At 39.9% G+C, this 26,109-nt stretch overlaps 1 protein-coding gene across 4 annotated transcripts in view; it reads left to right on the forward strand.

The window, feature by feature from the left end:
* The first annotated feature begins 22,817 nt into the window (after window positions 1-22,817).
* The window catches only part of LOC148022746 (PH, RCC1 and FYVE domains-containing protein 1-like), a 77,328-nt gene continuing 74,036 nt past the window's right edge, over window positions 22,818-26,109 (forward strand). Inside the window, exons 1-2 of one of the 4 annotated variants that reach the window (XM_087695660.1) lie at window positions 22,818-23,728; window positions 23,841-23,988. In XM_087695660.1, coding sequence (XP_087551786.1) covers window positions 23,941-23,988 — 48 coding nt within the window. In that variant the 5' untranslated portion in view covers window positions 22,818-23,728; window positions 23,841-23,940. Of the gene's footprint in view, window positions 23,989-26,109 lie in introns of all 4 variants that reach the window. The other 3 variants (XM_087695661.1, XM_087695659.1, XM_087695662.1) reach the window with 3 other exon arrangements.

Below are 26,109 nucleotides of genomic sequence, written 5' to 3' on the forward strand. Positions count from 1 at the left end.
GTTTGCAACAATTTTCTTCATGAATAAAACCTAACTATACCTAAGTTTCAACTTTCTTCACTACCTTAGCATGTCCCACTTTGATAGATGGTCCATTGAAGTACGAATGCATACCTTCTTTTTGGTCATCATCAATAAAGGACCAAAAATATCAAGGCCCCACTTGTGAAACATATCAAAAGTCATAAAAGCATTCCTCATCTTTAGAATCTCTTACCATGTGTTGCATCATAATTAAGACTTGCACCAATGTTCTATATCTTTCTAAATAGTGGGATGCAAACATAGGCTTCAAGTAAAAATTTATGCAATGTCTTCTTTAGAGCATGGTGTCCACCAAATGCCCCTTCAAGATTTGCTTCCAAGATTTTATAAATTTCCTCCCTCCAAGGTATTCTCCTAGGTGTAAGTCAACTCTTCTCATAAGCAAAATATATCATTGCAACAAATACTTAGTTACCTTCTCACAAATACATACTCCCTAACTTTTTCAACTACTTTTGACTACTTGTAAATGTTGGGGGTAAAGGTGCCTCTACCTAGCCGCCCATGTATTATTATATTGACGGTACTTCCCGCACCTGCACACTGCAAGTGGCAATGCCCATCACTGTCGCTTTATTCTTTATTTTTTTAGTGACATTTGAATAAAGGGATTGGCGGTATGCACATAGGTGAGCCTTTGGCTCTTGTTCAAAGCTCTGATGTGCTATACTTGGAATTTAGCAGAAGCTCACATTTTTCATCTCTTTTAGCATATCTTCTTCATTGGGCAAATATACAAGCACTTATACACTTGTTTTTATGCTTGGCATTGATCCTTCCACTCTTGGCATTTGATTTGAGTGCTAAGCTTCAATTTTGGATTGTTATATCAGTCCAAAAACTGTCATAAAATAGGGCAGCACTTATCTTTGATGTCTAGACACATAAGCCACTGTAGACTGGTGCTTCTTGAGTGACTCATATGACTACATGAATGTATATGAAGATTGGCACATGTCTTGTATTGCTCCGGAATGCCTTTTGAGCTTCAATCGAGCTCTATCTTGGTTGGCATTTGATTGACCATCTACAGTGGCATGCTTTGTGACAATCATTATGCCTATGGTCTAGGCTTGACCCTTCAGTACATGCTTTAATTAATATGTCAGAAATGCATGCTTTTTACATTGTCTTCGTTTGATTGCCACTTGGAGCTTCAATAGTTGGGCTTTCATTTGCATACTTTGGAGCTCTTCGATGCTTATTTGGGTTACCAAAGATTTGATATTGATTGTTACATGATATAATGGATGTTATAAGTGATGCTTGATTGATCCCTTGCTCTGGATACTCCATTGATATACAATCTTGGCTCCATGATGCCTTATGTATTCACCTTTGAGCTTGGTTGCTCGATTGACATCGATCTTTCTGCCAGTGGAAGCTTCATGCTATCTTTAGATATTGTAGAGCTTGTGGTATATGCAGTTGAGCTTCTTGAGTAGATGAGACTCGGATCTCTTACATGTATATGCTCTTGATAGATACTTGTCGGCATTGGATGCTTTTGGGTTGATTTGATCTTGACCATACACCAACCTTTTGTCAGGTCCTATCAGTTGGGCATACACCTAGCTTGGCTTACTCTCTGAGTTCTTTATGCCAGGGCTTGTATCCTTCTACTGACATTGATTACTCTAACACATTTGCGTGTTTGGCTCATGGTTCTTGGCTACCACAGTGTTTGTTACATTCTCGCTTTTCATGTAGGATCTGACCTGGCAGTCATACTTGACTTTGGATCATTGTTAACTCATTGTTTGCTCTCTTTTTCTCACTATTATGATTTATTACAGCAAGCTGTGATGTATTTACTAAGCTTCATCATGTCATTTTGACATTTTTTTGTACTATTTGGTGGATAGCTAGTCATTTTAGTAGTTTCTCTTATTTTTAGCTTGTTTTGGCAGTGGTTTTTGCATGTTTACTACTAAATACAACAGGTTGTTTTCTACATAGTTTGCCTCTATTTGACTCATTATGTCTGGTCATCTCAAAGATATGGCTTTGTTTAACATTGCCAAGTTGGATGGCACCAACTATGGCTACTGAAAGTCTCAAATATGGTAGGTTTTGCTGTAAAAATTATAGATTAAGCCACTAAGAAACAAAGGTATTAAACCCGAGAACATGGATGATGATGATTGGGGCGATTCAGATGCACTCTACAAGTCCACTATCATTTTATCACTATCTGAAGAGGTCCACAATAATGTTGTTGAAGATGAATCAAAGTGCATGGAATCTATGGAAAAAGATTCAGGAACTTTAAGCAAAGTAGAGCCCTACTTCATAGATGTATTGGCTTAAACAGTTGATGGATCCTCGCATGAAGGAGGGGATTCCATTGTCTACTCACTTTAGCCAGTTTCATTCTATCATGAAGAATTTGCTTCAATAGGGTGTTGAGTTTCAGGATAATCTGCATCCTTTGTTTCTGCTTGGCACTATACTTGAGTCATGGGATGTATTTCACACTGCGATCTGTACCAACAAACTTGATGGGTTGAAATTAAAAGATGTAGAGAGTGCTCTTTTGACTAAAGAAATTAAGAGAAAAAACAATGATGCTTCACACAATTCATATGATTTATCCATTAGAGGTGGAAAAAGTGGCAAGAAAGATAATGATCATCATGGGAAGAACTCTCAAAAGTCCCAATCTAAGTCACGTGGACACATCGAGTCCCATGGACATAAGTCCGATCTTACATGCCATTATTGTGGGAAAGTAGGACACATGCAGCCGCAATGCCATAAGATGCACGATGACAAGCGCAAGAAAAGGGAAAGAAAATATGCATGAAAAATCCAATGATCGTAGCATTATACCTATAAAGTCAAGTGTATTGAGGAGATAAATGTCATGCAGCCTGAGGAGTCTAATGGTGACTACATCTTAGCAGTCTCTTCATGTGATGCCTCTTATAGTTGATCGAGGCTTGATCTATGCATGCACAATGTTGGCTCTTAGATTTGAATGCGTCTTTTCATGTGACCCCCTACAGTGAGTGGTTTCATACCTATCGCAGTGTATTTGGTATTGTGTGCTTAGGTGATGATCGGTCTCTTGATATTCTTAGCATTGGTGATATCACTGTACAGTTTCCCTTTGGTAGCACTTTTCTTCGTATAATATACGTCATGTACCTGCACTAACTAAAAGCCTTATGTCTGTTGGGTAGCTTGATGATACAGGTTATGGTATATGCTTTGGTGATTCTGCATGGAAGATAACTCATGGCAGGCTTGTTCTTGTAAGAGGTGCCAAGTCTGGCAACCTCTACCCCTTGGTTCTATCTAGTACTATTGACCATGTTTTGTCAATGGGTTCTATCCCACATGTATCTCTCTGGCATGCTCGTCTTAGGCATATGTCGCTTAAGGAAATGATAATGCTTAGTGCTTTGCAGTATCTTCCACCCTTTTGACTACTCGCATTTTGAGTCATGCGATCATTGTTTATATGGCAAGAAAACTAGAAATTCTCATAAAAATTTTGGTATTCTACATATGGGTGAGCCTTTGACTCTTGTGCATTCAAATGTATGTGGAACCATGCCATGTCAATCATTAGGGGATGAAATTACTTTGTCACATTACTGATGATTATCAATGTAAGGTTTGGGCTTATCCCATAAAGTAAAAATTTGATGTCTTGGTCATCTTTCAGCATGTCTTGCTCTCACCAAGAACCAATCTGGGCATAGGCTGAAATGCCTAGGGACCGATAACAGGGGTGAGTACATCTCATGTGCCTTTAAGCAGTTTGGTGACCAGTAGGGTATTAAGCATTAGTTGACTGCCCCTTACAACCCTCCCCAAAATGGTATGGTTGAGCATATGAATAGGACTATCCAGGAGAGGGTCTGCAGCATGCTTAGCCAAGCATGCTTACCACAAGATTTTTGGGTTGAGGCAGTCTCTAGATGTGCATCTCATTTAGTAGGTCACCTTACAGTGGTATTGACTTCCAAGTTGCAAGAGGTATGGACAAGAAAGCCTCCCTCATATGCTCATTTGTGTGTCTTTGGATGTGAGGCCTTCTACCATATGCCCAAGGACAAACACAATAAGTTGGATCCAAAAAAAGTGTGAAATGCATTTTCCTTGGCTATGGAGATGTAGGTCAGATGGGATATCGTCTTTGGGATTTGCAAGTGTGAAAAGTGATCTGCAGCCATGATATTGTGTTCCATGAGGACAAAATGCATATGCAGCCTAAGAAAGTTGTTGAGATACACATAGTTATCTTTCAGGAGGAGCCCCTTACTCCTCCATAGCCAACCAGATAGCCTGCAATAACAACTCATGGCCAGGATGTTAAACAGGATGTTGGACAAGCAGTACAGCCTGCATTGAGGCATTCTATTAGAGAAAGATGACCTCCTGACCGTTATGAGCCCTCCATAAATTATGTATTGGTTACAGATATAGGAGAGCCTTTCATCCATGATGAGGCTATATGCAAGGGTGACAGTCACTTGTGGGAGAGGGCTATGCAGTCTAAGATTGACTCATTGCATAAGAATCGTACATGGGATTTGGTTTCCTTGCCTAGTGACAAGCCGACTTTTCCTTGCAAGTGGGTGTACAAGTTGAAAGGTACCCTTGGACACCCCAGGCCAACATACAAGGCCAGATTGGTAGCAAAGGGTTTTAAGTAGAAGCATGGTGTTGACTTTTATGAGGTCTTCTCTCCTTTGGTTAAGATGACCACCCTACGCTTAGTCTTGGCTTTGGCTACACAGCTTGACTTGGACTTATGTCAATTGGATGTCAAGACAGCTTTCTTACATGGGGACTTGCATGATGAGATATACATGGAGCAGCTTAAGGGCTTTGCAAAGCCTGGTAGGAAACACCTAGTGTGCAAATTGAGGAAGAGTCTTTATGGCTTGAAGCAAGCACCTAGGGAACGGTACCACAAATTTTATGCATTTATGCAGTCACAAGGCTACAACCGTAGTGCTATGTATTCATGCTTGTACATGAAGAAAGCCCATAATGATTCATTACTAATTTTTGTACTCTATGTGGATGACATGCTTTTAGCAGGGAAAGATCATGATGAGCTAGATGCTCTTAAGGCTCAGCTCAAGAAGAGCTTTGATATAAAACATCTGGGACAAGCCTCTCATATACTTGGTATGTGCATTACGTGTGTGATAGGTCTCAAGGACTACTCTATTTGTCATCACAAAAGGAGTATATCCAATAAAGTGCTTGAGCACTTCCATATACAAGATATGAAGCCTATCGGTTGTCCATTGCCTTCTCATATGAGGTATCATAGGCCGATTGCCCGCAGATAGATGAGTAGAGGGCCGAGATGGGCAAGATTCCCTATGCATCCATAGTGGGCAATCTTATGTATGCCATGCTAGCCACCCGTCCAAATATTGCATTTGCAGTTGGTGTTGTGGCATGTTATAGGCTACACTTGGCAAGAGGCATTGGGATGCCTTGAAGGGTATCATGAGTTACCTAAAGGGCACTGCTGATATGTGCATATATTATGGTAGCCAAGATACAAGAGTCGTGGGATACACTGACTCTGAGTATGCAGGACATGCAAATAGTATGAAGTACACTTATGGCTATGTGTTCACTTTTGCTGGAGATGTTGTTTCATGGATGTTCAAGGTGCAAAAATGCATGGCCCTTTCTACAGAGGGCGAGTATGTTGCAACCACTAAGGCTTGCAAGGAGGCCATTTGGTTGGGTCGTTTGGTTGATGACCTTGGTATTGTAGATGTTATCCCTATACTGCATTTAGAGTCTATGAGTGCTATTCAATTAGCCAAGAATTTGGTCTTCTATGTGAAGATAAAACACATTGAGGTGAGGTATTGGTTCATTCGTAAGGTCATTGAGGATAGGTCTGTTGACCTTGCCAAGATCTCAATTGACCAGAATCCTACAGACTTGCTCTAAAAAGCCTCTTTACAGAGTGCTTTGCCTTCTTTAGGAGATTGATGGGCATTGGATGAGATGACATCTTTCCTCATCCTATTGTATCTATGTATATGTTGTATTGTCTTTTCTTTTTTCTTTTCACTCCTCATCGAAGCAGATTCACCTTTAAGTGGGAGGTTTTGGGAGTAAAGGTGCCTCTGCCTAGTTGCTCGTGTATTACTACACTAATAGTACATGCATTTGCACACTGATTGCGGTGGGCGCCCATCACTGTCACTTCATTCTTTATTCTTTCAGTGACATTTGAATAATGGGAAGGCCGATCACACATTGTGAATGTTGGAGTTCCCACATTGTGTGTGTCTCTCTTTCTCTTGCTCTTGCTCCTTCCACCATAGCTCTTGCTCCACTCATGCTTCCACTTCAGGGCTCACCTCCCTTCAGTAAAAAAGATGTTCCCCTATCCAAGTAGAACAAATTAGTAGCTCAAAGTATGAACATTTCAAAACTATTTCGTTGGGTCACATTATGTCTCTTCGTATTTAGTAGAAGGTTTGATCATGTCCATAAAATTGAGGCCCTACTTTTAAATTGGCTCAAGTGGAAGTATCAATTGGTGCAAAATCTCATTTTTCTAAGTGGGATGACCTAGTCATTTGACAAACATATCATTCCTTGTAAGAACTTTCAAGCATCACTAAAGATGGTTGGCCACCATACTAGCTTGTATAATCTTTTGTGCTATTATTTCAATCGAAAAGTGGCCACCACTTATTCCTTGATGTGCTACCATCAAAACCGCTTACTAATCCAACAAATGGACACAACACTAGAGCATGCAGTGGAAGGAGCACTTATATAATTGACCAACAATCTTTGGAAAATGCAAGCTTCGCAAAGTAAGACATTTGTGTTGGTCCCTTGGTGAGGTATTTAGGCATCGTGCCCCTTAGCAAAAAATGTAGCATCTGGGAAATCATCAATCATTCCATCCAAAGATTCGCCCATTTTTAGACATGAATGATAATCAACAATCACATACCACCTGACATGGGACAATGTGTAACTTTAAAGTCACATTCTTGGAGGAGCCACATGCACTAGGCCTCACATGTCAAGTTGGGTTTACTCACCAAATACATGAGCATGAAATGATCCACATGAAAGATAACCACATTACTCAATATATAATGCCATATTCTATTAACAAAAAATGCATACCCACCAAGGCTTCCAACTTTGTAACAAAATAGTTCCAATCAATGTTGTAAATCTCTAACTAATGTAACCAATAGGACCATACCTATGCCCATCTAGATGCTCATGCATTAAATCACTTCCCAAAACCACATCAAAAGCACCAATAAATACATGAAAGGGCTTTGTCCAATCTAATGACTACAAGGGTTTTAGTCATGAGAAATTTCAAAGTCTTGAAAGGAATTATCACATTTCTCATTCCAAAGATAGCTTGTCTCCTTACACAATAGCAAATAGAGAGGGATAGAAATATCTACCAAAAGCCTCAAAAAATGATTCTACTTTTTAACTTGGCCCTGAAAGTAGCCCCATTCTTGATTCTTGGGCGTTGAGGCTCTCTAGATACCCTCAACTTAGTGTCAACCACTTTGCACAACAAAAGCACACTTCATTTGGATAAATTGAGCTTGGCTTCTTAACACTTCTGCAAACATAAAGTCAAATGGTGTAGATGCTACTCTTAGCACATTAGCACACTAAAATCATGTGGGAAAAATTTCATAAACTTATTAAATAGGGTTCCAAAACATATTGTACTCTAAAAGGCTGTTGGGGCAAGTTTTAGCTTCTACCCCATAATTGTGCAACTAAAAATACCCCATTCTATCACAAATGCAATCTTATCTTGATCATCAGGGTGCATTTGTAGCCATTAAGGAAAGAATACATTTCTTGCCCAACTACATCATCCAAAATTTGATCCATAATAAGCAATGCAAATGTATCAATAAGAGTGGCAGTATTTAAATTCCAAAAATTAATACATACTCAAAGATGCTTATTCTTCTTTGTCACGGCCATGATTGAGGGCAACTAGGTAGCCTGATCCAAAAGGCAGATAACCAATTACTTTCAAAAGTCTATCCAACTCCAATTTCACCAACTTGGCATGGTTCAAACTCATGCAGCCCATTGCTATTGACTAGGGACTACATCCTCTTTCAAATAAATCTACCGTTGGTTAAAATTTCAAGTTAATTCCCTTCATGTATCTAAGTCCATCAAACACATCTTTGTATTGTTCCAACAAGGAAATGAACAGCTCCAAAAGGCTATGGCACTTAGCAATATTGGATCATTGGAGGTGGCCAAATTGATCTCCTTCAAGTTATCATTTAATGAATTATGATGAGACCAAATCCTACTCAAAAGTGATTGCAACATCCATATCACTTCTCATAAGTTGGAAGATTAGGCATCTCTACATGCTTTGCAACCAAGTTTGCAATGTTGCCAAAGACATACTCACGTTGAAATGGTTGAGGCATCTCTACATGCTTTGCAACCAAGTTCACAAATGTGGCTAGAGACATACTCACATTGAAATGGTTGAGGATTCATAAGTTCAATAGAGAAAAGAAGTAAAAAATTCACCATTGATAGATAGGCCACTACATTTATCTTTTTCCTACATGCATTTGAAAATTTGAAGTGATACTCCTATTTTTGGCAATCAAACATGTGAGTTATCAACATTAGAACTAACTTTTAATAAGATTGACATGACTATTAGCACTACAAGTTTTGCAGAAAATGCATTAAGAAGACAATTCAAAGTTGATATAGGAGTAGACATTGCATGGCAAGATATTGATCAAAAGTTATTGGAGTATGCAAGCTTCTCCTGATGACTGCTAGTCCTCCCTAGCCACCTTCATTTAAATGTTGCCTTGCCTTCATCTTGTTCATCCATGTAAGCTTGATTGTAGTAGCCTTCACACACTTGTGTATTCTTTCGCAACCACCATCAAAGCCTAAGGCTCACTTTTTGGATTGACCTTTTTGTCTCATGCTAAGTCTATCAACCATCTAATTTTTTATTATTTTCATTTATCATTATGCATGTTTAAAGCCTTATTTATCCTAAGCTCACTCCTAACTCTCTTAGTGTGCTAAATAATGACTTTCAACTATTATTTCTACATTTGCCCTAAGCTACTAGGTGTTTAATTTTTCACTGCATAATGTCATCCAAAACAAATTGATGGTTGAAGTCATAAAAAGGGGCCATAATCAAAATCATGAGCCAAGTACTAGGCAAATATATTTGGCATATTAATGTAAAAAGAGTTACTAATTCTAAGTGATCTACAATAAATTGCTCTTCAATGTCCTCATCTAAGCCTTCAAACATATTGATACCTTCTACCTACATTGGCCAAACACCATGAACCAAGACCCTCTTAGCAACACTAGAAATACAAAACTTCTTCCTACCATGGTGTATAGTTAACTAATCCTTCACTGAATCATGCTTGCATGAAACTTGACAAAATTAAGGATGGCCTAATAAAAGGGGATTCTTGTTTTGAATGTCCTACATAAACTGGAAAAATAAAGATCCATAGAATTGAACATGATTAACAATATAGATCAAAGAATACCCAAGGATAGCACTTGGTGCTAATCCACCAATTTTATTGCAAAATGAACCAAATCCATGTTTGTCCAATCAAAATCCTTGTAGATTTGTTTGGAAACAATATTTTCTCCACAACCACCATCAATCAGAATGTCTAAAAACAAATGACCTTGTTGTTGGATCGATAAATAAGAAATCTCTAATTCCACTAGTGGTGCAACAAGAATTAGATAATTTTTGGAATTCTTGGAGTATTAGATGCATGCACCAAAATCCCATTCCAAGGATGAAGTAGTTGTTTATAGAAAGTTGGGACCAACAACCACAATTTTCCTATCAAGATATCCACTTCTAGGCCTTAACCTTTGTCCACGAAACAAAAGAACAATCCAATTCCTTGCTAAAAAAGAATAGAGTATCAAACAAGCTGCACCAACTAGTCTAACATAACTTCACCTCTAGAAGTAATGTATTAGAAGTTGGAGCCAACGGAGACTCTATAAGGGCCATAATCAATTACACATAGCCATCGTGTAATAGTGGTCCAACTACTTGCTCTATCCATGTGAAAGCTTCTTCTAGACTTTCTCTTAATCTGCCCATTTGGTCTTTGCAGACTTCTCGATCGAGATTTAGCAACACCAATGGCTAAGACTTAGAAAGATTAGATCCAATTATGAACAACCAACTCCATTAACTTTGATTGATCGATCTTCCAAAGGGACAAGTTGAACCATATTAATGGTTATTATCCCTTTTAATTACCTAGAGCTTCACAAGAGAAATAAACACCATTTGGAAGGGAGTTTCCATGACTACCATGGCCTCTATCAAAACCATGACCACCACCAAAGCCTCGATCTTTGTTGCATCCACAACTTGCCCCATAATGACCTCTAAATGAAGTTGGCTACCAAAATCCATCCATATGTATGTAAGTAACTAGCAATTTGGACTTCACTAAAACTATTGGGTATGGTTAAACATTTCAAACAAAAATTGGATGCCAACGACCATTCTATACATCATTATCCATTTGATGTGTCATAAGTTTAGCAAAAATCATACAACAATTGATTCAAGGCACACTTTAAAGCCATATTCTTGGATTTTGACATTTAGTGAATTAGATTCCAAGCCTTGACACCATGCCCAAGCTAGATTTACTAAAAAGTAGAGGTCCTAGTATCCTTCCTACTCTAGGACTTTTCAACCTTGTTATCTTTCTCCTTCTCGGCTTCTTTTGAGATTTCTGCTCGTTCTCATTATTCGACTTCATCAATTCTTACATCATTTGATGACAAAACCAATACCCATGAATTTGAGTTCTCATTTGAGGAAGAGGCATCATTTGATTACATACCCCTCATAGATTTTCAAGATGTGGTTTGGATAAATAATTCAATTTGACTTGGACTTTAACGACTTGGACAAATCATTGACTTGGACTTGGACTTCCAAGATTTGGAATTGATAAATTTTGGCATGATAACTAGCACATCCTTAGCTTTCACCATTTTCTCCATCAAATCATCTAAAGTGGTAATTGCCAAGTCCAATGTGGTTATAGCCATCTAAAGATATTTGTTCATGCCATTGAAAAGCTAATAATTGTTTTAGGATTAGATTGGTTAGGAGCAACCAATTGATTCCACAATTTGTGAAACTTAGCATCATAATCCTCAACAATGAATTTCTCCTATTCAACATTACAAAGTCATTCTAGCATATAACAATCAATTTTGTTCCATCGATCAACAAGACAAGTAATTGTGCTTACTAAGCTCATAAGTCATAGAATCACAAGTGATTGTTGATTTGCATGGTACAACAAGTCCATGGTCATCAAGCAACTTTTGGAAGTGTGAAGTGGTCACCAGCCAAGGCATGACATTGTTTCTAGATTCCTATTGATAAAGGCAACATCAGTGTTAAAGTAGTAATAGATTTCTACAATTCTAATAATCAAATCCATCTCCACTCAACGATGGCTACTAGTGGACTCATTTGCCTAATATGTTGATTATTCTTACAATAAGATAATGTTATTGACAATATCATTATTTGTTTTGATAAGATCACATTACATTAATACTCCTCTATTATCATATCTTAACAATATCATTAAGATTATATGCATCAATAATGTTGTACTATGTTAATACTTCTTCATAATTATAACATGATTCATGCTTCATAGTAGTGTTGATTACAATCACATTAGCATACAATGTACTTTTTAATAAACATAACACTAGTTACGATGGCCAAAAAACAAGTTTTCTTATTATGTTGTTATCCCAACCAAGCAAAAACATAGCAATTATCAATATCTATGACTTTGAAATATGACTTTTTCTCAATAAGTAAGCTTACTCTCTTTTTTATTCAATCTTTGTATATATCTCTAACTAAACAAAAAGTTGTTAGTGAGCATCAATTGGTAGAAATACTTATTTAAACAAAGTTTATTGATAAATATATTTTCTTTTTATATTGAAGAGAAAATCAAGGAGATTGAGATTGATCCCCTAATTAAGTTGATCTAGTAGCACCATGTATTTTCTTTTTGTATTAAAGAGAAAATCAAGGAGATTGAGATGGATCCCCTAATTAAGTTGATCTAGTGGCACCATGTATTTTCCTTTTGTATTAAAGAGGAAATCGAGGAGATTGAGATGGATCCCCTAATTAAGTTGATCTAGTAGCACCATGTATTTTCCTTTTGTATTGAAGAGAAATTTGAGGAGATTGAGATGGATCCCCTAACTAAGTTGATCTAGTAGCACCATGTATTGCTTAGGCATTCCCTTGAACTATTTTGCATAGCCCGTTAATTGGTTTGCTAATGGTTAAGGTGCCCCCTCCAAGCTGGAAAAACCTAGAAGAATCCAAATTAGGGGTTCAATTTGGTTCATTTGTGGAATTTTTTTCTTCAAACTCAAAAAAATAAAATAAAATTGAAGACTCTGTGACAAGTAGAGAAGTACCTGATGCCTGTCGCATCTAATGCGCATACCAAGTATGTGAGCGGCCTGTCCCAGATCTTTCATCTCAAAGCTCTTCTTGAGCTAAGCCTTAAGAGCATCTAGCTCATCATGAGCTTTCCCTGCTATCAACATATCATCCACATAGAGTACCAAAATCAATAAAGAACCATCATGGGCTTTCTTCGTGTAAAGACACGGATCCATAGCACTAATGTAATAGCCCTGTGATTGCATAAAGGCATCAAACTTATGATACCACTCCCTAGGTGCCTACTTCAAGCCATAAAGACTTTTCTTCAATTTCCACACTAGGTGCTCCCTGCTAGGTTCTGCAAAGCCCTTATGCTACTCCGTATAAATCTCATCATGCAAGTCCCCATGTAAGAAAGCCGTCTTGACATCCATCTGGTATAAATCCAAGTCAAGCCGAGCAACCAAAGCCAAGACTAAGTGCAGGGTGGTCATCTTAACCACAGAAGAAAAGACCTCATCAAAGTCCACACCATGCTCTTGCTTAAAACCCTTTGCAGTCTAGCCTTGTATGTCGTCTTGGGGTATCCAGGGGTACTTTTCAATTTGTATACCCACTTACATGGCAAAGCCTTATTGCCCTCATGCAAGGAAACTAAATCCCAAGTCTCATTCTTATGCAAGGAGTCTATCTTAGACTGCATAGCCCTCTCCCAGGAGTGATTGTCACCCCTGCACATAGCCTCATTGTAGGTGAAAGGCTCTCCTGCATTTGTAACCAAGACATAATGCATCGGCATCTGTTGTAGCTATAGGCTATCCAACTGGCTGTGCAGGAGCTCTCGGCTCCTCCTGAAATATGACCTTGCGGATCTCAACAACTCTCTCAGGCTGCCGATGCATCTTGTCTTCATGGAAGACTATATCATGACTGCGTATGACTTTCCGCGCCTGCGGATCCCAGAGACGGTAATCCATCTCGCATGCATCCCCATAACCAAGGAAAATGCATTTGACACTCTTAGGATCCGGCTTACTTCTCTTGTCCCTGGACACATGGCAAAATGCCTCACATCCAAAGACACGGAGATGTGCATAAGAGGAAGGTTTTCTAGTCCATACCTCCTTTGCAACCTGAAAATCCAAACCACTAGAAAGTGATCTATTTATGACATGCATAGATGTACTAATTGCCTCAGTCCAAAAGCTCTATGGTAGGCCTGCATGGCTAAGCATACTACGTACATGCTCCTGGATGGTTCTATTCATTCTCTCAGCCAAACCATTCTTGGGGGGGGGGGGGTGTAGGGGGTAGTCAACTGATGCTTAATACCCCGCTCATCACATAATTGCTTAAAAGCACATGAGACATACTCACCCCCATTATCTGTTCTTAGGCATTTTAGCATATACCCAGACTAGTTCTCAACTAATGCAAGCCATCTCTGAAACACAGCCAAGACATCGGATTTCAACTTAATGGGATAAGCCCAAACTTTTTGTGAAAAATCATCTATGAAAGTAACAAAATACTTGGCACCACCCATAGACTGACAAGGCATGGGCCCATAGACATCCGAATGTACCAATGCCCAGGGCTCACTCATGCATGGCCTACCAAACTTCTTACGCGTAGACCTAGTTTGCCTGCCATAAAGACAATGCTCACATGAATCAAAACATGCATAATCAAGGGGCGGTAAGTACTGCAAACCAGAAAGCATTTTCATTCCCTTCAAAGACATATGGCCCAAACGGGCATGCCAAAGAGATACATGTGGGATAGAACCAATAGACAAAACATGATCAAGGGAAGAAGCGAATACAATCAAGGGATAGAGGTGTCAAGGCTGCCAGCCTTAGCATCTCTCGCAATCACAAGTCTGCCACGTGTGATCTTCCATGTAGAGTCTCCAAAAGATACATGATAACCTGCGTCATCAAGCTGTCCAGCTGACATGAGATTGCGTGTCAAAGTAGGTACATGACGTACATCTTGCATAACAAAACTGCTGCCAAAAGGAAACTGCAGTTTAACATCACCAATGCCGACAATATCAAGAGAGCCCAAGCGCACAGAACCCGAAACAGTATGGTATGAATGAACCATTCTCGACAAGGTGTCACATGAAAGTATGCACTTGAGTCCAAGAGCCAATACTGTGCATACATAGAGTGTATCTCTGTCATCTGCAAAGCACTAGAAGAAGTAAGGATATAATCATCATCAACATCCTTAGGCTGCATAACATTGATCTCTTCAATTTTAACACTGGACTTTAGGCACTATGCTGCGATCAGAAGACTTATCCTGCACTTTGTCTTTCCCCTTATCTTTGCGCCTTTCATTGCGCAGTTCATAGCATTGTGGCCTAATATGACCCTTTTTCCCGCAATGGTGACAAGTAACATCTGCATTCCTGCCACGGGATTTGCTACGTGACTTCCCACAAGACTTGGACCGAGATTTCTGAGAATCCCATCCATGGCCACTGCCACTGCCATGCTTTCCATATCCATCATTCCTGCCTCTAACTGTCATAGCATGCAACACACGAGAGGCATCCAAATTCTTACGGTTAACCTCTTCCTGCAGAAGAGCACTCTCAACATCAAATAATTTCAAGGTAGCAGTAGAGGCACATAATGCAATGCGGAAAACATCCCATGACTCATTAAGAGTACCAAGCAAGAAAAGAGGAGTGACATCCTCTACAAAAGTGATGTCCTACAAAGTCAAGTTCTTAAGTATAGCATGGAACTGGCTCAAGTGAGCAGACATGGTCACATTCTCCTTCATGCGCAGATCCAGAAGCTGCTTCAGCCGATACATCTAACTCGCTGGACTTTTCTTGTCATAGAGATTCTTGATTTAATCCCACAACTGCCATGCACTCTGTTCTTCCTCAAATACATTGTAATGAACATGTTTTGTGAGAGATAATACAATAGTGGACTTGCATAACTCATCAAACTCAAACCATTTCTCATCTGGCATAGTTGCAGGCAGCTGCCCGTTGAACCTCAATGGTTTGATCTACGATTTCTACACCAATATCTGCCAAATCTGGCTCTTCCAATAAGAGTAATTCGTACCATCAAGCTTAGTGATGTTGAAAAAGGCATGATTAGTGGACGAACTCGCCATAATGCAGGTTGGAAGACTGCAGACAGTTCAAAACTGCTTGTTGTTTACTGCAGAAAATGGCAAAACAATCACCAAAATCGAGAGAAAATGGCGAGTAAAGTGTAACCAAAGCTGTTGTCCACCAAGTACTAGTGAAAGTACATCATTTGTCACTAAAGCATCCGTCAGTGAGTAGGCATACCCCTTGGACAATAGGGCAAATTATACATAACACTGGGGCAAGACCTGACACCAGTAGGTGTATGCTCACAAGAGTGCAAAGCCCAAGCTCAAGTCAAAAGCAATTCCAAGATATCAATGCATGAACCATGCAACATGTAAGTGTAAGAGATCCCAAAGTCTCAAGTATCTGAAAAATGCTCAAATAGCATAAACCTCCTGCTCAATGTCGGTCAAGCATACAAGATGCTCCCACTGGCTCAAAAGGCGGATAAACAGGCTCAACATCTCAAGCAAACCAAGTCAAAGTACCAAAGACAGATAACCAAGACAATACCTCAATAGCATCCAAGGTCGTAATGAGAAAAGCCAAGTCGTAACGAAAAAATCCAAGTCAATGTCCAACTGCTCAAGGGAATACTCAAATGAATGTCGAGACTAGCTCAAACAACTGCCATCCACAGCCAAAGTATAAAGCATTCACCAAGACATCATAACCCGTACTAGGTAGCCTAAGCATAAACCATGTTATAGATGAAACGCCAACTGCAAAGAAGTGACAGTCAGACCCAAATCGAGCTCTAATCTCAGCTCAAAAGCATTCTGGAGCATAAACAAGACATGTGGCATAGTCCAAATACATCATGACATCATACTGAGTAACCGAGAGCACCTCGTGACCAATAGGCATAACCCAATTGTAGCATAAATAGCTTCAACCCTGAAGTTTCCAGTGGCATATAACCTCTGTAAAATGAGCAAATCGGTGCTCAATCCAAGCTCAAATCCATAGGCAAACCATAGACATACATTCTCGTATGTATAGGCACCAAACGGGCATACTCGGGCATCAAATGCCGAGACCTATAAGCATAAAATTGAAGTAACAGGTGGCTGCCCTATTTTGGACAGATTTGGGATTGTTCAAAATAGTCAATGACTGATCTAAATCAGCTCCAAATGCGTCTCACATAAGAGGCATAACATCCACAAGTGATCCGGTATCAATAGACATCAGTAGAAGCATCACATAAGCCATAGGCATACAAATACATGCTATCTCAAACCTTAAATCTGTTGCAGAATATTCTGTCATCAGAATTTAGCAAATCTGACATCACTATCGCGTCCAGAGTGTGCCAAATCCTCAACTTAGTTACAGAATATTCTGTCATCATAATTTGGCAAATCTGACATCACCATCGCATCCGAAGCGTGCCAAAACCCCAACTTAGACTCTTACCTTGCCTGAATCGGGTTCCGAATGCCCGAGATATAACAAAAAGAGTGATTTTTGGGCCAGATTTTGAAACAGCCGCAAAAAAAACGTGAGCTGTCTGGGGGGGTCTGCTGTCCCACGTGTCAACAATGGGGCCCAAAGGGGGCACAAATGAGGGCCAAAGAAGACCTACACCAAGCCTCAACAAGCCTTGATAGGCTGGAAGTAAGATCTAGGTGAAGGAAGCTCCAAGAGGTGTGAGCTATGGCTGCCCACAACCTGTGAAAACCCTGTTTACCTAGACTTGTGGGCTGAGATAAATCTCTGAAATAATGAAGCAATACCTCAATGTCAATGCCTTGATGGTGCCTTAATAGCCCGGGAAGAAGCTCGGGAAGCCGGGGAGTGACGGGCGCTCAAAAGAATGAGCTGGCTACTGGGAAGGAGACCCAATGCGAGTGCGGAGTCAATGGGAAGTTGAGAATGCCACGAGCCAAGCTCAAGAGTCGGGAAGCCGTGCTCTGATACCAATTGAAAGGTGAGAAGGATTGAAGCTTGCACTTGAGAGCTATGGCGAGAGAGCAAGAGCAAGAAAGAGAGAGACAAGAAATGGAAACTCCAACAGTCACAATGTGTGACCGGGCCTTCCTTTATTCAAACTATCACTAAAAGAATAAAGAATTAAGTGACGGTGATGGGCGCCCGCCACCTACAGTGTGCAGTGGCGATGACTGTCAGTGTAGTAATACACGGGCAGCTAGGCAGAGACGCCTTTATCCCCAACATGTAATTCTAATGAGATAACAAGAAATCATGAAACTAAACAAGATAATAACATAGTAGAAAAATATGATAATTCATTAAAACAAGTTAATGAAATAAAATGAGGCAACAAAGAGGACAAAAACAATGAAGAATATTTCAATTTGAGCAATCGCTTTGACTATATATTGCATGTATTAAAATTAGAGGATATGATAAAACAATGTAAATTATCTTATGATTACTCTATATATTGGAGTAAATACTTACTATTAATATAGCAACACTTTCCAATTAATTTCAAAGAAAATCCTTTTAAATATCAAAGTAAAACTCCTTTAGAAGGTAAATTGAATGGAATGAGTAGAAACTCAAGGAGAAACTACTTACTAATGGAATTGAATAACTAGTATATCTACTTTTTCCACAAGACTATTAAAAACAAAAACATCATTCCAAACATGGCTAGGATTTCCAAGTTTTGATGGTAGGAAAGTATGGCCATTATTCTCATTTCCACTTATTTAATTTACTTTATCACCTCCCAAAGCTACAAAGATCATCTTATCCATGCATCATTATTAGTGTTCAACTGTTTACCTTTACTTCCATCAAAAGCCACACCATGATACGGCAAAAGCATGATCGCTATTCTTGTTGTTTCCAAGATTTTCTAGTTCCCTAAAAATGAAATAACTAGCACATGGTGGATTTATGAACATAATTCTATTGACTACAACTTATTAATGTACATGGTTAATGACTAGATCTACAATGTTGGCATATGTGAAAAAAGTAGAAAAAATGCTAGATCAAAGATAAAAGGATCCCAACCCTCCACTCTACATCTGAAACATAATTACTTCCAAACATGAGCATAGCAATAGGTATGCTAAGTGGTTTGGTGTGTTTCTAGGGGAACAATGATGGAATTGGTTGTTAGACCCCTGAACAACTGGTATTCCTGACTTGGGGATGAGGATGCAACTACCATAAACTTCATGGTTATTGCAAGAAAATGCTAAACTGCTATTTTTAAGACGAAGCACGTGCACATAGCTTAAATAAATTGACCAAGCCCATCCTTAACAATACAATCTCATGATTGACCAGTCAATCACCTATATGCAGGTGCCATTGGAGTCCTTTAAGGCTCCATTCACTGAATGAACAAGGATTATTGAGGTCATCTCGAGTCGACAGAGGTGCAATGGAAAGACATGATAGAATGGAATGTGTATAGTTGATCTATAAGTACTACCTATATTGCACTTCCTTGAGGGTGAATGGAGGAGTGATTCAAATCACACACAAGCAAAGGATACTTACAAGTTGTACTGCATGGTTCCATTTGGTTACTAATGGACTTGCAATATGTTGTAGCAAATTTCATGCAAAAGATTAGATGGCCCATGCCTTGTCAATTCAAGAAAAATAAGAATCAATCCGCAGCTTCTAATATGACAAACGTGCACTCTAACCAACTAAGCTATTTCCTCATGCGTAATCAGGCTTCTCAGCCTACCTTGAGATGCTCTATTAGAGCAAGACATCCTCCTGATCAATTTCAGCCCTCCGTTGATTATGTGATGGTGGCAAATGCAAATGAGCCTCTCACGTATGATGAGGCCATGCGCCATGGTGATAGTCACTCTTGGGAGAGGGCCATGCAATCATAGTTTGACTCTTTACAGAAAAATCATGTGGGAGTTGGTTCCTTTACTTGGTGGAAAGCGTGCATTGCCATGCAAGTGGGTGTACAAGTTGAAGAGTATCCCTAGACGCCCCAAGTCTGCCTTCTATAAGGCTTGATTGATTGCTAAGGGTTTTAAATAGGAGCATGGTATTGACTTCGAGGAAGTCTTTTTTCTTGTAGTCAAGATGACTAGCCTACACCTAGTACTAGCATTGGTTGCTTGGTTAATCTAGACCTTTATCAGATGGATGTTAAGACGGCTTTCTTACATGGGGACTTGCATGAGGATATTTATATGCAACATCCTAAGGGCTTCGAGAAAAAAGGCAAGGAACACCTAGTGTGCAAATTAAGAAAGAGTCTTTATGGCCTTAAGTAGGTACTTAGGGAATGATACCACAAATTTGATGCTTTTATGCATTCATAGGGCTATACATGCAGTGATATGGATCCATGTTTATAAACGAAGAAGGCTCATGATGTCAGCCTTTTGATTTTGGCACTCTATGTGGATGACATGTTGATTTTGCTGGGAAAGTTCTTGATGAGCTAGATGCTATGAAAAGTCACTTTAAGAAGAGCTTTGAGATAAAAGACATGGGACAAGCCTCACATATTCTTGGGATGCGCATTACGCGTGACTGCTCTCAGGGGCTTCTTTACTTGTCACAGAAGGAGTATATCCAAAAGGTCCTTGAATGATTTCATATATAGGATGTTAAGCCCATTGGCTATCCTTTGCCTTCTCATATGAAGGTGAGCCAGGCTAATTGTCCACAATGCCTGATGAGCATAAGGTCAAAATGGCTAAGATCCCTTATGCATCCGTAGTGGGAAATTTAATGTATGCCATGATAGCCACTCGTCATAACATCGCTTTTGCAGTGGGAGTTGTGGCATGCTATATGGCTACACATGGCAGCCAACATTGGGATGCCATCAAGTTCTCCTGTGGGGATGCGCGACATGTGATTAGCCATGTAATGTTGTTTTCCCTTTCGTACTACCATGGAGAAATCGAACTCTAGAAGCAAAAGGAGCCAGCGAGCTATGCGCCCTGTAGCACAAGGTTTGTTTACTAAATAGAGCAGGGCTTGTAAGGAGGCTCTCTGGTTAGACTACCTGATGGTAAAACTTGATATGACTAACATGGTATCTACATTGCATTTAGATTCTATGAGTGCTATCCAATTATCCAAGAATGTGGTCTTTCATGCAAAGACGAAGCACCTTGAGATGCGGTACCACATTATCAAAGAGGTCATTGAGGACAAGTCTGTTGACCTTGTCAAGATCTCAATTGACCAAAATCTTGTAGATCTGCTCACAAAAAGTCTATTAGCAGAGCGTTTTGCCTTCCTTAGGAAGTTGATGGGAGTTGGATGAGATGACCTCTATTCCTCATCCGATGCTATGTACTACACAATAAGTAAGGTCTGTAGTTAAGGAGCCAAGGTTACATAAACACAACATAAGAAATAGAGTATGCAAAAGGAATGAAGTCATTAAACCAACATAGAAATGATGAGCTCATAGTTCCTACATAATACACATCTTGTAAGGTTAAGTAATCTAGGTGTTAAAGCTAGATAGTACCATTTGATTTTGCATATTGTAGGCTCAACATACATGATCAAAATTGGAAATTGAAAGACAGCTACCCAAAACCCTAAAGCACATTATGCAAATCAAACAAGTGTATAGGCTCTTATGTCTCACCCACCTTCACATCAATAACTTTAACAAATAGTGATTGCACACTCTATCTTACAAATCGAAGAGGTATGAGGGAACATAAATTTGGAGTTCAAGATAACATCACGGCCTAGAGTTAGATGAAGGTTAAATACAGTGAACAAGAATTTTAGATTAAGTGATGAACGAGAATTTCTTGCTCAAAGAGTAAAAAAGAATAGTCTTTAGAAAGCTTGCAACATGCATGCTTGAGTAACATGCTTAAGTAGCGTGCAATCTCAATAGTGTGCAATGAGATCAAAGCATTTAGTCTAACTAACGTGCTTGGCACTTTTTAATGAATAGATTGAAAATTTTGAAGGCTACTAAAGAATAAACTTGTAGGAGTGATATAACTAGACCAATTGTTGTGCTTTGATGGAGACATGCCATGCTATAAATCAATCAATATGAACCAATTGACACGAAACACACAACATGAATCAATGACATTTCAATCATTATGATCAAGCGAGTGGAGAAATTAAAGATATGAGTGATGAGAGAATCTGGTCGTGAGACAGCCAATGAGTGATTACACATGTGGTGGGAGGTAGAGATTTTAGAACAATTCCACTCCATTAAGCACATAGGAGCTACCTGCAACAATAGACAGTGGCACGTCGTAAGCCGCTGGGAATGTTACAAAACTTTTGCTTGAGAGGCAAAAGTTATTGAAAGGAACTTGACTAACCTATATTCCAAGTTGTGTCACGAGATGCATCGTGTGAAGGGTAAAAAAGTGCATCTTCATGTGCAAAACCTTTTGCATGAAGACGCTCTGTACAACTTTGACATCCATCTTACTTTCTTGGAGTAGTGGCAAAGAATTCTAGTGAACCAAAAGTCATGCCCTTTGGAATGTAGTAAAACATCAGGTCCTTGCGATTTACAACCTAGACGTGCATAAGTCCCTCAACTTGCATGTTCAACCTGACATGTACAAGCAAACCATACCCACATAGTTAAAAGTAACAGACTGCATGTTATTGTGCAATTAAAAAAGGCATGTGAAAGAGAGAAAGAAGGCCTAAATTTGACAAGAGAGAGGGAGAGTTGAGAGGAGAGAGATTGTCAAAATGAGAGATAAGATGCATGCAAGCACATTAATACATGCCATATCCTCATTTCTTAGCAAGTAAATGGAGTATTCACTATTTTTGAGGATACTCCATTCACTCGATTAAGTTTTGTTTTTCAAGGAATCAAGGTTAAATCAAATCAATTCTGTCATCCTCATGAGTGTTTTATATCGATTAGGTTGACTCGTGCAGGTCAATTGACCTGCGCGTGTCTTGGCTCTTATGTCCGTGCAGCTCAACATGTAAACTTTGAACTTTGAAGGATCGATAGTAGATAGAAAGCATCTTAACACGTGCGAAAAATTCCTACTAATGTGGGGAGGGAGATGAAGCGTCATGTGAAGGCGCTCTTGAGAGACCTCTTTTGCCAGCTTGCGGAGCTGAAACCAATTATTAAATGAAATGAAATGAAACGCAGAGGAAATGCGGTCCAAATGGGGGGGCGGGGGGACGGAAGGAATGTTCGTCGTTTTGCTAAATTCTGCTGCCTGCACTCTCTTCCACAACAACAACAACAAACAAAAGCAACGGCAGTGGCAAAGTGGCGGTTGCTGCGAGCTGCGGAGGATATAGAACTTCGATACTTGCCTTTTTTGGTCGCTTTTGCGGCCCCATGACCAGAGCTTCCTCTCCTGCGGCGAATCACCGTCTCGCACCCCCTTTTCCGTTTTTGGTGTCCGCCGGGCCCTCCACTGTCTCCACTCCATACCTGTGCCTGCATTTTGCCCCGCCCCCCCGCCTTCCCTCGCCGAGTCGCTATCATTTGTGCCTCCCGCGCCTCGAAATCCCGTCAATTAAAAAGGAGCTTGAGGCAAAAGCCATGGTTTCCTCCTCCCTCTTCCTTTCGTCATGCATTTCCCTTAAACAATAGCAAGCAGGATGAAAGGCTCGCCTTCGATTTGTTTAAAGAGCAGACAGACCGTGCCGTGGACTTATTTTAAAGAGACGACAGGCAATGCAGTGGTGAACAGGTGGATTCTTCATGAATGCATGTTGCTCCCGACCTTCCCTTGCACGCGAGATCTCTCTGTGAGCTGAGGGAAGAACGAAGCTTTCCTCTTTTGGGTTGTCTGTCAAGAACAATTGCTCGTAGAGAATGGGAGATGCACGAGCTTCGGTCACGGCACCTTGAGAGAAAGAGCAGCGATTTTCTTCTGCTTGTTCTCAGAAAAATGCTGATCGATTTCCGGTCAAACTAAGCATACTGAAAATGCAGGCTGCTCTACAGCTGGTTCTGCTCTGAATTTTCTTCTTCTTCTTCCTCCCCTTTTGCTTCTTCCTCCTCCTCTCCTTCTTCGTCGTTTCCTTTTCAGACGACAAAGTTGTCTGGAGTGTCCAGCATCACATATGTAAGCGTGTGACGGCAATTTCTGTTGCAGGAGGTATGAAAGAAAAAGTTTAGTTTACATCTTCCAAATGTGGAATCTGAAAATCGTTTATCGCGGCTTATCGGTGGATCCCTCCTTGAAAATCGCTTTCTGTTGGCGTTTCAAGACAAGTCATGCTCCTGGATCTCGCTACGGGGAAGACGAGCTATTTACACTTAATAGTTTATGCGGACTAAGATTTCCAGGGCTTTAGAGGTACATTCTGAATGGCAGAATCAATGCGAGGAGGAACTCTGGAACGAGACATTGAACAGGTGCGTGTTTCTATTGCCTTTCTCGAGTCAGCAAATTTATTGTAGCATCTTTAGATATTCAATCTGATGCTAATATAGATATTGTTATCTTCCCTTCTGGAAGTTTGAAACCATATCAGTATCACAAATTTTGTGGCTGAGTAGAAGCATATAGGGACGGGTTTAGTGAAGTTAAAAAATGTGAAATGGACATGCATCATTGGTGCTATAATGGCTTATTTTTCTTTATGCAAAGGCTTCTTTATTCAAACATCGCACCTGCTTAGCTTGTCTAAGCTGCTATTTGTATGCTAAACTAGGCAGTGGCTCGCTTAAAGATCTCAATTTTTGTAGATCTAGACGGAAAATTGTCATTTTCATGGTCGACTCGGCATCAACTTGGATTGCTGTGGGAAGTTTGGATAAATGCTGACCAGTAAGCCTTTGTATGCTTTAAATAAGAGTCACACCGAGTGCTTGGTAGTTCTGAAAAAGACTACTGATGCTGAAATTTCATTGAACATTATTGTTGGGAGACTTTGGCTAGCTCAGTATAAGCAGCCTGGATCAGTTAAGGTAGGCACTGTGACACATCAGATCAACCAGTGGCAATTAGTAGCAATTTGAATTTTGGATCAGGCCTTGTCTAACCATAGTCTGGGACTGTAATTTTTGCTTTACGTTTCTGATGGATCCTCCACCGCAGGAAAGTCCAGCCATAGCTCCAGGCATGCCAAACCTAGGAAAAGGCAATCCCATGTCTTAATCAATAGGGAAGAGAGCATTTGTGTTGTCAACTGTGTGAAGCTACAAACTCTTAGGGGGGCATATGCAGTGTTGGGATTGTATGCAGCCTCAAAAGAATCTAAATTTACAGTCAAAAGAAGATTTACTTTGAACCTCCCCCCACCCCCAAAGGAAAAACGAAGAAGAAGAAGAAGAACAGGAAAAATAAACGTTTCTAGTAAGAGACGATAGAGCAAGGTAACCATTCTCTTGTAGACAGGTGGCTACACAATACCCGTTGCTTTGATGAATGAAAACTTCTTTCAATAAAATAGAAACTTCTGGTGCTGTCAGCCAAATGTAATTCTTCCTCTTCTTTCACCTCCAACATGTGCCCCACACAAGGATATTAGAAGCTGGAACTCTCCAGAACTCTGCCTCCTGATTGTTCTGTGCCAAGTCATGTACCCAAGGTGTCTTTCTTAACAGCAGTAATCAAGTGTACAAGGGGTGGAACTTGATCATGAGATATACTGATCTTGGTGGTAAACTGAATGCATTGCTGCACTGTCACTGCTGGTGTGACCTGACCTATGTGGTCTAATGGACTCTGAAAAGCTCTTCGTCCTTTGTCCATAGAGCTTACCAGTAATGGTTATGGTTGGATGCATGTTTATTTGGGATCTACAGTTTTAATTTAGCCAACTTAGGAATTGTAGACTACGTCCAAGAGTTGATACAGTGAAGTACATTCTCTGCAGTTCTAATGGGTGAGAGTGTACTGTGTAAGTCCTTTCATGCCATAACATGGAATTTTCCTTTATTAGAATTTGCTTTCAATAGTATTGTTTAGGGTCTTGCAAGTGGCAACTGTAGGTTGAATTTGCTTTATTAGAATTTGCTTTCAATAGTACTGTTTAGGGTCTTGGACCAATATTTATATTTATAGTGAGAAATTAATCTTGGATTGGATGGCACTCGAGCTTATGAGTGTGTGCAACAGAAGAAACAAGGACTTGGGGTGAGAAGAGAAGATGGAGATGAGAGAAACATAGTGGAATGGAAGGAACAAAACTGATTGAAACTGAACATGCAAGGCTTCAATCTGTCAGCCCCTATATGTAGCAGGAAGCATCAGGGGTGCCATACAAAGGCAGGATGATGACAAAATGATGAGGATGAGTGGCTGAACTGATGTGCAACACAGTGGAGTGGGGAAAAGCTACAAACAGCCCAATGATGGGAATCTGGCTGACCAGCAAATTGGCCAACTTGCATTTAATGCAGGTTGGATTAAGATATGACAGCTGCATGGCCAAAACAGGGCAATCCACCCATGAACAATGGGTCTACCTGCCCATGGCTATACAACTTTCCTAGGAATCAGAAAATTAGGCTGCCCATTGGTCATCAATG

This window comes from Lygodium microphyllum, chromosome 16 (assembly GCF_053477565.2).
Source record: "Lygodium microphyllum isolate KBCC chromosome 16, Lygodium_microphyllum_v1.1.10, whole genome shotgun sequence".
Taxonomy (NCBI): domain Eukaryota; kingdom Viridiplantae; phylum Streptophyta; class Polypodiopsida; order Schizaeales; family Lygodiaceae; genus Lygodium; species Lygodium microphyllum.